Source organism: Portunus trituberculatus, chromosome 44 (assembly GCF_017591435.1).
Source record: "Portunus trituberculatus isolate SZX2019 chromosome 44, ASM1759143v1, whole genome shotgun sequence".
Classification (NCBI taxonomy): domain Eukaryota; kingdom Metazoa; phylum Arthropoda; class Malacostraca; order Decapoda; family Portunidae; genus Portunus; species Portunus trituberculatus.
Genome location: NC_059298.1, coordinates 21,321,322 through 21,335,500, shown reverse-complemented (window position 1 = coordinate 21,335,500; position 14,179 = coordinate 21,321,322). Strand labels below are relative to the sequence as shown.

The 14,179-nt window shown below is 35.5% G+C and overlaps 1 protein-coding gene across 27 annotated transcripts in view; it reads right to left on the bottom strand.

Moving 5' to 3' along the window:
- The window catches only part of LOC123518691 (sodium-driven chloride bicarbonate exchanger-like), a 328,162-nt gene that overhangs the window by 71,043 nt on the left and 242,940 nt on the right, over positions 1-14,179 (bottom strand). For 21 of the 27 annotated variants that reach the window (XM_045279674.1, XM_045279662.1, XM_045279658.1 and 18 more), the window contains 4 exons: positions 11,526-11,758; positions 5,006-5,047; positions 2,878-3,022; positions 620-839 (listed from right to left, as the gene is read on the bottom strand). In XM_045279674.1, the coding sequence (XP_045135609.1) occupies positions 620-839; positions 2,878-3,022; positions 5,006-5,047; positions 11,526-11,758 (640 nt within the window). The remainder of the gene's footprint in view (positions 1-619; positions 840-2,877; positions 3,023-5,005; positions 5,048-11,525; positions 11,759-14,179) is intronic. The other 6 variants (XM_045279673.1, XM_045279684.1, XM_045279685.1 and 3 more) reach the window with 1 other exon arrangement.

The following is a 14,179-nucleotide window of genomic DNA, read 5'->3' as shown; positions in this document are numbered from 1 at the left end:
TATATATGAGAGTAGAAGATAAACAATTGAATAAATGAAGGGGTATAAAGTCAGTACTTGATTCAAGAGATTTTATATTGTAGAATGAGTTAGCTATAGCAAATTTTATGCCACAAACCATGATAAATGAGTTGGTAATGAAAGAAATATTGAAGTGAGAATAGAAGAAAAATTGCAACAAACTGAAAAGTAGTTTGATTTAAAGACACTCTCCATTTTAATGTCAATGGGATAATTGACAGAAGTTAAGTGATTTTACATCTTTGTAACTTATAATGCACATGAGAAGACAATATAAAAAAATCATTATGTAAGAGATGTTGCTGTATGTTTCCTTGTAATACCAAAGATACTAGTCTGGAAAAACGTACTTTGTCAAAGCTGAGATTCAAGTGCTGTGAGGCTGTAACCGTGACTTCTCAATTTATTTTGGTCAATACTAATATGATATGCATAAGACATCATCTCTTTTAGAATCACAGTGCATTATCTCATATTTTAGATCAATGGTACATAACATCTATTTCTTATTCATTGGTCTACAAATCAAATTCAAAGAACAGACATGTAGTATGCATATCTACAATAATGAAATGTTACAAACAACAATCCAACTTACTTTTTCCCTGCTTTCATAAGTTAACTGTCCTTGATTTATCATGTTGTCTAGCAAGAGATCAGTGATTTGCTCAAGAGATGAGGCATCCATGTCAAGGATGACAGTGCCATTGAGGAGAAATGAGCGTAACTCAAAAAGAGAGTGCAGTGAGAGCGTTGCCACATGAGGTTTGGACCACCGTTCTCCTCCTTCCTCCACATCTTCCTCAAACTTAACCCAACTGCAAAGAACAAATGTAAACAGATTCAGTTATAAATATCGATCATCATTACTACATGCACATAATCTAAATTATTAGGAAAAAATTATACACCATATTAGAGGTAACTACTACACTGTGTGTATATTTACGTAGTTATGAGATACAATTCCTAAATGGCTTTCATCTCCATCATGACATGGTTCAAAAAGTCTTGGTAATAGACCTAAACACAAACAAGTATTTAATTGATTTAGGTTTGGGAACCATCCCCTTCACAGCATCCCCTTGACCATGTAACCCTAAAATGTGAACTTTTAATTAAAACTACCTTGGACACCAATCTCTAAGAATATCAAACCATCTCAGAGATAACATCACAGTCTCATTCCTTCAATTATAATAAAACAAGTTTTCCCAAATTCTTCTTCTATCTGTTTCCTTATAAAAAAAAAAAAAAAAAAAAAAAAATGTTTACATCAACTACCCTTTTTACTGAAAAATTTTAAGAACATTCTACAGGCCTTGCTTAACAATTCTAACCATGTTTTCTCTAAGTCCATGGAAACTGTATACATATTTTCCAGCCATTGCTGTTATTAGTTTCATCACAAACCTTCCTCTATGATGTAAATCATCCTTTTTCTACTTCCATTAATCTTTCAATGAAATTTTTCATAAACTTTTCTTGAGACCCTAAATATAATTCTTATTCTTATGAATATATAAAGACCATCCCCTACTTATCTGGTAGTTCTCCTTACATTCAAGTCACATAACATAACAAAAGTAACCAATCTATATTATCATCTTTGTTACACTCAAGCCATTGTTTTTATTTAGTCTTTTCCCTAATATTCTTTTCTGCATAAATATACACTGTTGGCTTGCTTCCACATTTATACTAAACACCTGTACTACCTTCTCATTTATAAATTATCTAAATGACTTTAGACACCTTTCATCTCATCTTTGCCATCTAAAACACCATTATATCTCTCTCTCTCTCTCTCTCTCTCTCTTCATGAAGAACTTATTTTTATTGTTTTCACTCACCATCCTAGGAACTCTTCATCTGCTCATTGACTTTCTCTCACCAATTCATTTACTGCTCTATTCCAAGATTGTACTCCATTCCTCTTTTCACTTTAATGTGTTGTGGTACATTTTTAAAAACTTTCCTCACAAGCTTGCCTCTTCGTTTTTATGGACCCTTTCAATTTCAGTTGCACACTTTTTATCTCCAAGCTTTCTATACTTTATCACTTTTGCTGCTACTGTAATCACTAAACCTTTAAAGGTATTAAATACATCCCTTATATTTAATTCTCCTCCCTAGCTTCTTTCAGTCTTTCACTTACCTTCTCCTCTCATTCATATTTATGCACCATACTGTCCATGCTTTCACAAGACAAAACCATACTTATCTTTCTACCATTAATCTTACCACATTCTTATTCCATACATTGCTTTCTTCTCAACTACAACAGCTTAAATGATCCTCAACTTTTGAGCATCATTCTCAAATTCTCACCTTGCAATCCAACATAATTAATCAGACTCTACTGTTCACTACTTTTCTTTTCTATGCCCTTTTCAGCACATCTGTTCACCATGTGCTCTTCAATTAAATTTTTCCCATTTGTTCTCTTATTTTCTCTTTATACATGCTACCTCACAACTTTCAACAATATCATTCATATAATTATAATTTATTTTTCAATCTTTCTCAAACACTCCTTTAGGTCATTCCAAAATTTTCTCATGTCCTCTCTCCCATTTTGATTTCAACTTCTTACATTTTGAGCTTCATACACACATATCCATATCTAACTAACTCTGTATATCCATCTTTCCCACCGCCCACATCATCCTCACGCCTCTATCCTCTTCCATGGATATTTGAATGTACGAATAAAATAATGAAAGGATCTTTTGTATATCGGAAATTTTGAAGAGTAAATCACAGTAATTTGTTTATTTAATTTATCAGGACTAGTCTCTCCGAAATAGCATTCATTTACAGAACTGAACTTTGAGATAGAATCCCACAACATACCGAGCAGTTTCCTTCCACTCTAGCTCTCCACCTTCCATCTCAGTAAGGGTCTCCATTTCACTGAAGAGTGGATGGCTGAGGTGAGTGCCGTCGTCATCATCATCTTCGCCCAAGATGAACTGCACCCGTTGGCTGGGGGGAGTCACTGCAAAAAACAGAGCATTACATAAGTAAAATATATGTTTGATTAAACTTTCATTCTTAGGACATATAAATCTCCTTATGGATGTACACTAAAATAAATATTTTGTAGAAAGTAAGCACAAAGACTGCACATTAAAAATTTGGGACAAGCAAATCTCTCTTCCTTTCTTATAATCCACATATAAATTTACATAATCCATACAATACTACAAACCAAGATGATCCAGGCTTGTTGATCAATTTCCATTTAAGAAGGAAGTTTTAAAGTTTTAAAGTTTTCTATTAAGACTGAATTTTGTTATCAGTTACTATTCTCAATGAATTCACTCTTATATTTGTTCTTTGGAACTTTTTGAAGAGGAGAAGCATGAGCTTCTATTTGTTCTTGTCTATTCTTGCCACTCTTGCACTCTATCCAGCTCTCATCCCTTTTCTTCCTCAGTGACTCTAAATACTTTGACCTCTCATTTTAAAGGAATCTTTTCCTTCATAACGACATTTATACATCCTCCTGGTCTTTTCTCCTTCCATTCAGACTATTTAAGTTGCTTAGTCACACAACTTCCTTAATCACAGATTTAGAATCCTATGCAATTGAGGCTTCAATGACAAGTGACAAATAGTACACTGCATTCCATGGAAAGCACATTCTATGATTGAGAATAAAATCTACAACCACTGTAGAGTTTATAAAATATCCTAAGAGTTAAGTCCCACTTTATTAATAGTACTGTTGTGCCTCATGGAGGTGGCAATAAGCTAGCTGGCCATTTAAAATAGCATAGACATAACAGCTTGCTCCAGTACATGACTACCTATGCACACCAGCAACTGTAAACACATCTTACATAGACCAAATTGGTTATAACATCATTCATGTTACAGAAAAGCCTTTCCTACCATAAACAAAATGGTAATAGAAAGACAAAAATGGCATAAAGCTACAAAAGAAAAGAAAACAGCTATAGCAAACAACTATAAACAAGATTCTATTTCCTTCTTGTTTCATGGAAGGTAGGTTTGTTAGGGGGAGGGATTCCTGTTCCTTTATCCTTATCCCCTTTTACAGAATACAGTAAAAGTGGAAACTGCATTTAGTATTATAAATTCCTGTATTACTGCTTTATAGCCTATGTATATATTAGCATACTCACTCCTGCACATAATACTTGTTAAGCTTAAACCATTAAATTAAAGCAAAAAAATTTTTGTTTCTTTGGTAAGTCACAAAATCACTCCATGCCAACCACAAAGAAATCACATGTATAAGAATTGATATATCATATAATAGTCATTTTCTGGAAAAAAAAGTGTGCAAACTTATTATTTGAATGGATGTGTATACATTAAGTGGTGCAATACATCTCAGGGAAAAAAAAAGTTCCTTGTTTTGTGTATATTAAATAAAGTAACACACACAAAAACTGGTAAAATTCCACACGCTGTTATTATTAATTAGCAGATATACTCACTAAGATCAAGTATTAACTGACAGGCAGTCAACACCAGTGAGTTCATCTAGTTCCAGCTGTATAAGTATTTAGTAATATCAAATCTTCCAAAATAAATTCTTGACTGGAAAGCCTTGCATCATGGGACAAGAATCTAGTCACTTATGTTATCAATATATATTGCATCATGCATCAGCAAGGCAAGGCTCACTCATGAGGGAATACCTAGACCATGATTCCCTCATACTATGTTCACAGTTAAGAAGGTTGAATTATTACTGATCAAGTAGCATTTACTTCACAATATAATATGTAGAGAAGACAAAATTCTACAGCATGAAAGAGCAGTGTACCTGTTCTTTTAATAATAATCTGCTATTCATATTAAAAAAAATATTAAGCAGAGAACTAATCTCTCATGATTTATCCTTTGACGTATATTACTTTTGACCATGAAACATAAAAGTATTGCTCAAAAGGAATCATGTTCTCATGGGGGTCCCTTTTGCCTGGTCTGGACCGAGGTGACGTACAAGAGAAACCATCAGGGCAGTCCTCCTCCAGTGTGGGCATTGCTGGGAAGTGGGAGGCTACCATCAAGCTATGTCATGAAGACTTTATATTTCTATAACCATAGCCAATACATCAAAATATGCAATTTGTAATGCATTCAACTGCAAAGGCATTTTCAAACTGAACAATATAATTCCTGTAAAATAAAAGAAAATCTAAAGTAATATAAAGGATATGCATCAAGATCAACAGAACTTGATCATATGATACTGAATATTCTTGTATATTGTACCATCAGAAGTACTGCATTGACTAGCAATATTCTGGCATCTGTTGATCTCAGGCATGCTTATTTTTCTGTTAAGGTCGCAGATAAGCAACAAAGATATGTTTTACATGGCAGGGTGTTATCTATCAATTTACCTGCCTCCCCAATGGCATTTCTGAGGGTCCTCAGCTTTTCACAAAACTGATGAAGCCAGTATTTGCCACTCTAAGGAAGGAAGGATACACTATCACCAGTTTTATTGATGACACATTGATTTGCAGTAATTCTTATTCAGGTTGCCTTAAGGCAATTCAGGCTACCATTTCATTGTTGAAGAGGTTGGGGTTCTGTGTTAATGTGGAGAAGTCTGTTCTCACCCCCACACAATGTATTGAATACCTAGGAAATGTCATTAACACCAAGTTCATGACTGCTTCATTACCTGAGTGTAGATTAATCAAAATTCGCCAAGGATGTACAAGTCTTTTGAGTCAAGATGTTACTTCCATTTGAGAGGTGGCCAGGGTGATTGGCCTCCTGGTAGCTGCAATCCCAGCAGTGGAGTTAGGTAAACTTCACTATAGGAAGTTGGAAGTGGGCAAGATTGCCGCGTTGAAACAGGAGCATGGTAAGTTTGACAGGAAATTAAATATTACTGCTGACATGAAACTAGAGCTTTCCTGGTGGTTAGCCAACGTGGACAGGCACCACAGACACATCTTTATGTCAGGCACTGACATTGACTCATTTACTGATACCTCCAGTTTAGGTTGGGGGGGTCACTTGGGGTGTCAGACTACGAGTGGCACCTGGTCTCTCGATGAAAAAGAGCTTCATATGAACATCATGGAGCTGAAAGCTATTTTTTTTCTCTATGCAGGCATTTGCACATGAGCTGGAAGGTAGACACATTAGAGTTTTTTGTGATAATACCACTGCCATAAACTATGTTAATGAAATGGGAGGCACAAAGTCCAAGTCCTGTAATGATGTTTCTTCCAAAATTTGGGATTGGTGTCTGGAACACAAGTCATGGATTACATGTTCACACATAACAGGGAAGGACAACACCTTAGCTGATCTTGCCTCTCGCACAAGTAATGATAGGCATGAGTGGAAACTCGACCCACACATTTTTACTACCCTGTGTAATGTTTTTGGGACACCATCCATTGATTTATTTGCCTCTAGGCTTAACAAACAGGTTACTACATTCTGTTCTTGGAAGCCGGATCCTGAGGCTAAATACTTTGATGTTTTTTCCTTGGAATGGTCTAAATTTGATCTGTCTTACATTTTTCCTCCATTTTCATCAATTGCTAGGTGCCTACAGAAGTTGCGTGCGGAGCAGGCATGAGGCTGGATGGTGGTTCCCCTGTGGCCGTCCCAACCTTGGATGGGAATGCTGCTCAAGTTGTTAATAGACTACCCACGTTTGATAACGAGCAGGAGGAATGTCATAACCCACCCGTCCACGATAGACCCGCATCCCGTCATGTCCCATAGGAGGCTCATGGACTGCCTTCTATCAGGGGAAACTTTCAGAAACGAAGAGTTTCGGCGGCGGCTGCAGACATCAGACTTGCTTCCTGGAAACCAGGCACTGAGAGGCAATATCACCCACATGTCCAGAGGTGGTCGCAGTTTTGTAGTAGATGGAATGTCGATCCCACTACTCCAACTATAAGTAACATAGTAAATTTTTTGACTGAAACCTTTCACAGGGGTGTGGGTTATGAGTGTCTCAACACGGCAAGGGGTGCCCTGTCTTTCCTCGGCATTGTGGTGGATGGTTGCAGGGCAGGAAACCACCCCTTGGTTGTTAGATTCATGAGAGGGGTTTTCAACCTTAGGACTCCTAAACCCAGGTACACTGACACATAGGACGTGCAACCCGTCTTACAGAAATTAAGGTCCATATTCCCCTTACATGCTTTAACTCTTAAAGAATTAACTCTAAAATTGGTTATGTTCATGGCTTTAACACAAGCTGCCAAATTCAAACCTTACAACTACTGTTGATCAGAGACATGCTCATTAGTGAACACTTAATTTCTTAAACAATCCAGACCAAATTCTAACATCAACATGGTCACCATCATTACCCTAAGGACCCCAGGTTATGTGTCTGTACCACTTTACTGAAGTACATTGATGCGACTAAAGAACTTAGAAAGGGTGAGATGCACACTGATGCCAGACTCCTCATCAGTTTCATAAAACCCCATAAATCTGTTGCCAAAGATACTATCGCTCGTTGGGTCCGGACTATGCTCTACATGTCAGGCATAGACGTCTCAAAGTTCTCTGCTGGTAGTGTGCGGCCAGCAGCGGCATCGAAAGCCGGGGTGGCAGCGGTACCTGTTGCTTGCATTGTGGCAAAGGTGGGCTGGTCTAGGGAGTCTACTTTTGCCAAATATTATAATAAGAACATTGTGGCTGCTTCTGACCTTTTTCAGGATGCAGTGTTAGAATAAGCAGGGGCCCTTTTGTTTTTTGGTTGTTGTTGCACTCAAGTGTTGTAGTGCCCTGATGTTCTTAGTTAATTTACTTTAACTTAGGTAGGATGTGATATGTTACCATTCTTTTAATATACAGATGCCATATTTCACTGTTGTTTGTAGCTTGGATTAAGTTTGGATGCAATGTAAGTTATTTTTATACTGCACTCATATGACTGTCTCATGTACAAATTCACTCCATGAATAATAGTTGTAGTCTGTTTCTTGTGGGGCATTTCTTTTTCCTCTTTATCCTCGACATCCACATGGCTTCAAAGCCTCATGTGAAATTTCTGCCCAGCAGTTCGGTGATCTTACCGAAGTAAAATTAACAAAGTACACGAGACTTACTGTAGGTCAGTTGAAGTGTACTTCTAATTTTTCAAGGCAAAATCACCTCTGCTGGGGCAGAGATTTCACATGCCCTCCTCTCCCTCCCTACCTTAAGCTCTACAGGTTTCTACTTTCCTACTTGGTTCATCATGTGGATGTCGCGTACTTTAAAGTCTGCCGGCAGTGCGTGACGCACACTCTCTCTCATGTGAAATCTCCGCCCCAGCAGAGGTGATTTGCCTAAAAAAATTAGAAGTAAACTTCAACTGACCTACGGTAAGCCTCGAGTACTTTGTTAATTTTTCATGATCTCAATAGAACTGAAATATAGTTTTAAATTTTGAAGAGAAATATTTTTGTGAACATGAATGTGCTGCCTCAGCCTGTTTTTATGGCATGCATGGAATGAGCCTTTAGAAGATCTATTCCCTGAATGCTACTAATGGATTTTGAGAGTAGACTGTCTGGCAACACTGTTTGCCAACAATCCACCCACCTCACTCTTTTCTGCCACATGTGTTTATCTAGTAGTGACATGAAAGAAAGTAGCTCAGATCATACTATCCTTTCTTCATATTTCTTTCCCTAAAGTCATGAATATTTCTAGTCTATTCTAAGCCTCAATGCTTTTATGAGGGAAGGTTAGCTTCTCTATGTCCCTTCTGCAGGTGGCTATTTTTAGTTTTCTTCTGTATCCTTTTGTTTTCCTTTCATTCAATGCAAGTAGATCTTCCCTATTTACTTTTCAATTCCACTCTGTAATCTGTAAAGTACAATTATGTCTCCCTCCCCTCTCTTGTTTCCTTTTCAAATTGAAAGTTGCATCCTACCTAGTCGTATGGCAGATTTTGGCATTCTGGTATCATCTAGGGTGCTGCTGCTGCTGTGTATATATTCCAACTTTTTTTCATGTGGTAATCAAATTACTGCTGCAAATTCTAATCTTGGGCATATGATAATTTTCATCAGTACTTCTTCATTAAATAAGCACAAAAATTTTCCATCAACACCTAGTACTATATTTTGCAGTTTCCATGAAAGTTTTTTATGTGGCACATTATCAAAAGTTTTTCTCAAATCTAAGTAAATACTGTCTTCTAAAAATCTCTCATATTATATCAACTACTCTTAAATAATAACACAAGAAATTTTAAGTACAAGATTTCTAATCTTCCTGAAACTAAATTGGAAATTGAAAAGAATATTGTTATCTTCCAAGAATCTACTCTGTCTGTTTTTTTTTATGATTTTTTACATTTTTGTGATTACACTCGTCAGTGGCATTGGTCTGTAATTTAGTGGTTTTTGTGTGTCTCCTTTGAACTTGGGGAAAATAATCACCCTTTTTTAATCCTATAAAACTATTCCTTCATTGATAGAGATACATATGATGTTAAGGATATCAATTTTCATTAGCCAGTCACTTAACTTCTTTACCATTTATTGTGTCATTTAATTGATATAAAAAATAATTTTTCATAGTATGAATTGCCTACCTGAATGAATAACATTAAGAAAAGTTAGTGAAGAAGAGGTACTAGGAACACAGCCTCTTTTGCATAATTCAATACACATATTTGATAATGCAGTGACTATGACTGTCAAGTCAACACAATATAGAAACTATTTAGAAGACATGGCATTTCAGACATGATACATTGGGGTACAATGAAGAGAAAGAAAGAGCCTCCAGGTTATCAATCACACATGCTTTGGTGACACATGCTCTTAATGGCTAGAAATGGCCCACCACAAAAAATAAAATCTAAGCAGTAAGAAACAGTTAATTTATGCTTAATTTTGATTAAAAATGTTGAGAAATAAATATTTCACAAATTGCTTAAAAACAACCCCTATATTGTATTTTGTATATAGCATAAACTTCTCCTTAGCCATTCCTAACCAGTTGCTCCTCAAGTAAACTTGCATGAGCAAACAAGTGAGAAAAAAAAATAAAAAAAGGATAAGAGTATATAATAATATACAAAAGCAAAGAAATTAAATGTGAGCTCTTGGCAAATTTTCACCATGCCTGGAGGCATTTTGCCTTTGCTAATTGGGGAACCTGAAGAGATATTATTCAAAATTTTCTTTGGAATGACTACTGCTTCTGTGTCAGAGGCCCATTTCTGTGTGCTGAGTGCATAACAGAGGTGACAGTATCTGGCATGGAGGCATACAATCCCCTTTCCCTTGACTTAAACCTTCAAAAACTGCTTCACATAATGAGGTGGCCCACAAAAAGTGCTTGAGTCTTCCATCATCTGAATCTCATGCATATTTCATATTTCTGGCTGAAATCATGCAGTCTGTTTTCCAGCTAACCAGAAAAAAAAAGTCTTCATCAACAAAAAATGTTACAATTCATCTAAAGCTAACTCTCCACGCGAGTTCAGGCACCTCAATAACATATCTGAGAACTTTCCTTCATATTTTCTTTATTTATTTCAAGCTGATGGCATCACTGCTATCTCCTCTATTTTCTAAAGTTAAAGTTTTCACTCAAGCCTTTGCTAAAAACTCTACCTTAGATGATTCAGTGTTTGTTTCTTCCTTTCATCAACCCTGTGACTATTTCAAGATACCCATTAAGATCCTTTGCAGTGATGATTTTCATGCACTTGCTGGCATAAACCCTCAGAAGACATATGGACCCAATGGGGTCCCTCCTTTTGCTTTTCAAAATTGTGCCTCCATGCTTGTACCTTGCCTAGTTAATTTTTTTAACTTTGTCTATCAACATCTACTTTTCCTAGTTGCAGGAAGTTTGCCTACATTTAATCTGTTCCTAAAAAGCATGACTGCTCTAATCTCTCACACTTTTGTCCTACAGCTTTGATTTCCTGCCTCTAAGTTTTCCTTCCTTTTCTAAAACATACTACTACAATGTAAGTTTATAAATAACTAATGTGTAACTTTACTCTAAATATCAATACAAGTTAGTGTAAATTGAAGTACTCTTCACCACATATCTATGCCTTTTGGTCAACTCCATTTTTGCACACTTTTTATTCTATTCTTGAAAATTACATAATCCATGTTCTAAACTGTTGGAAGTAAATAAAGATGTTCACTGTTGCACTTGCTGCATAATTTATCTTGAGTTTTGGTAGTACAGTATAATTTTAATTCAGCAAGCATCTTCCAAGAATTCATCCTTGAATATCACCATGAAAATAACCAATATGGACAAGCATGATTTTATAAATTATAAAATCTAGAGCTGTACTTCAAATCTTTGTAAATCTAAAGGAAAATTTGCATTTTCTAGAATAAGGAAGCCTATATTATATAAAACAGACCATGCGATTGTTTTACCCTCGAGTATTAATGATATTTGAATTGCAATAGTTTTCACTAGCTGTTTGTATATTAATTATCTTATCACTCTTCAACAAATAAGTTAATCTTCAAAAGAAGTGCCAGCACTACACTAACCTGGTCTGTTTTCAGAGCCATCCTTAGATGAACTCTTGTGATGGTGATGGTGGCGATGATGGCGGTGGCGAGGTCTTCGACGAGCCCCAGGTACGTGCACACCCAAGTAAATGGAATGTGCACGATGTCCTTCCAAGTCTTCATTGGTGTATGAATGGTATTTGGCCACCCCTGGATCACGAGGAGGTTCCTCCTCAGGGGAGCTTGGTTGTCCTCCACTGTCCATCTTACTGCTACAGAAGCCATTAGAAGATAAATATCATTAGTTCTCTAAAGAAAGCTTTTATCACTTCTTACATTTATTGAAGATTCCTAGAAGAAATATACTACACTGTACAATCTATGTGGTGTATTTCTTCCGAATACATTTACTGTATTATAAAAATACAATGAAAATCATATTGTTGAAATAATTTTAAGTTGAAAGCATATGTATAAAAAGGAAAAAAAAAAAGGAAAATGCACATCATGTGATATATAGTTGTATACTATTATTGAATCAACTTTCATTTGAAGGCATACAAGTTAAAAGAAAAAACAAGACTTAAATGTCACCAGTCATTCTCTCTATCTTCAAACACAAGGTAGAAGGTTAATGCAGTCCAGCATACCCCAAGCAGAAACTTCCAGCATATAGTGTATTTTAGCCACAAACAATGTAAACAATGCAGATTTTATGCATAAACATGATTATCATAACATCTTATCAAAGCCACAACAAGGCTTGAATTAACAACATCCAAAGTTGTCTATGTTAAGATATAAGATTATTCAATAAAAAGTGCATTTCATGTACATGTACACACACACACACACACACACACACACACACACACACACATATATATATATATATATATATATATATATATATATATATATATATATATATATATATATATATATATATATATATATATATATATATATATATACTGTATATATATATGAGACCAATAGAAATATTATGCAACTAGAAACAAGAAATAGTATAGAGGAAATAATAAGGAAAAGTAACAAAGTGCTCTTAGTAAGGGGCTTCAACACTAAACAAATTAACTGGAAGGAAATGAAAATGAAAGAAAATGGAGGTCATGGAGGTAAGAACTTGTGCAAACCATGATTTTTCTGTTTTTTTCTTTATTTAATGTCATGGCCTATAGTGCCTGTAGGCATACTTGAAGAATCTATGTGGGAAGTGCTGTTCAGCTTCCACCCATTAGTGGCGCAGGCAATTTTATTTTAAAGTGGTACCCATATTAGGGCACATATCACCACCCAAGCTCATTTTTAGTGTAACCACCTAAAACCTGGGTATCATGGTGACATGTAGGTAACTTTAAACCACTTGACAAATACAACACAGTGGTTGAATGAAATTACAATTTGCAGAGAAGAACCATCATAGTTGGATTTGGTTTTTATAAAAATTCCAGAAAGTAGACTAAGTATACATTATGAGTCCATTGTGAAAACTTATTGTGACAAATCAAATAGTGCTACAGGAGGAGAAAGTGTTGCATGGAAAAGGAACAACAGAATTGGGAGATAAAAATATGCAAAGGCAACCTTTGCAAGAGTTTAATAAATTTTATGGAAAAATTAACTGGAAAGATCCATTTGACGGTGGAGTGGTGCAAGAAAAATATGAAACATTTTTGGATCAAGTACTGAGAGGGGATGAGATAGTTTGTGCCAAATTTTAAAGAGAAAATCAGGAATCATGAATGGCAAAACAAGAGGTGTGTAGAAGCAAAAAGGAAAGACAGGGGAAGGAACAATTATGAAACAACTGAACATAAATACTAGAGATGAATACAGAGAAACAAGGAATGAATATGATGCAATACAAAGAGAAGAAAGAAAATTTGAAAAATATATAGTAAGAGAATGCAAAGAACGAAAACCCTTCTACAGATATGTAAATAGAAAAAATAAACATAATGGTGGCATAAACAAATTAAAAAGGGAAGGAAGAATTTATGAAGCTACAAAGATGAATGAATTAATAAATGACAGTTTTCAATCTGTATTTATAAAGTTATCACTGTGGCACCAAAAGCATTATCACAGAATGAGGGAATACAAGAGATACAAGTAGAGGCAAGAAATCAAGAAACAGCTAAAAGAGCTGGATGTTAGAACAGCTATGAGACCAAATCAAGTAAATGGATGGATATTAAAAGAATGCAGAGAACAAATGGAGGAACTCGTGGGATAAAATCACCAGCTCATTAAGAAAGAGAAAGAGTAGCAAGGAATGGAAAAGAGCTAACATAGTGCCAATATATAAAGGTGGAAATAAAATGAAATCATTAAATAACAGACAGGGTTACTAACAAGTACAGTAAGCAAACTAATAAATTAAATAAGAATGGATGCAATATTTACTAGATAACTACAGAAATGCAATTTGAATTTGGGAAAGAGAAGCCTTGTGTCACAAATCTACTGAGCTGCACAATGGAGAAGGACTACAGTGAGCAATAAAGAGATGGACAGAAGATTATTTACAGGGAAGGAAAAATGAGAACAGAAATCAGACACTAATTCAAGTTGTCCAAAAGTGACAAATGAAGTACTGCAAGGATTTGTGTTAGTACTTGCTACACTTCAAATATATGTAAATGACAGAAGATCTAAATAATTATATA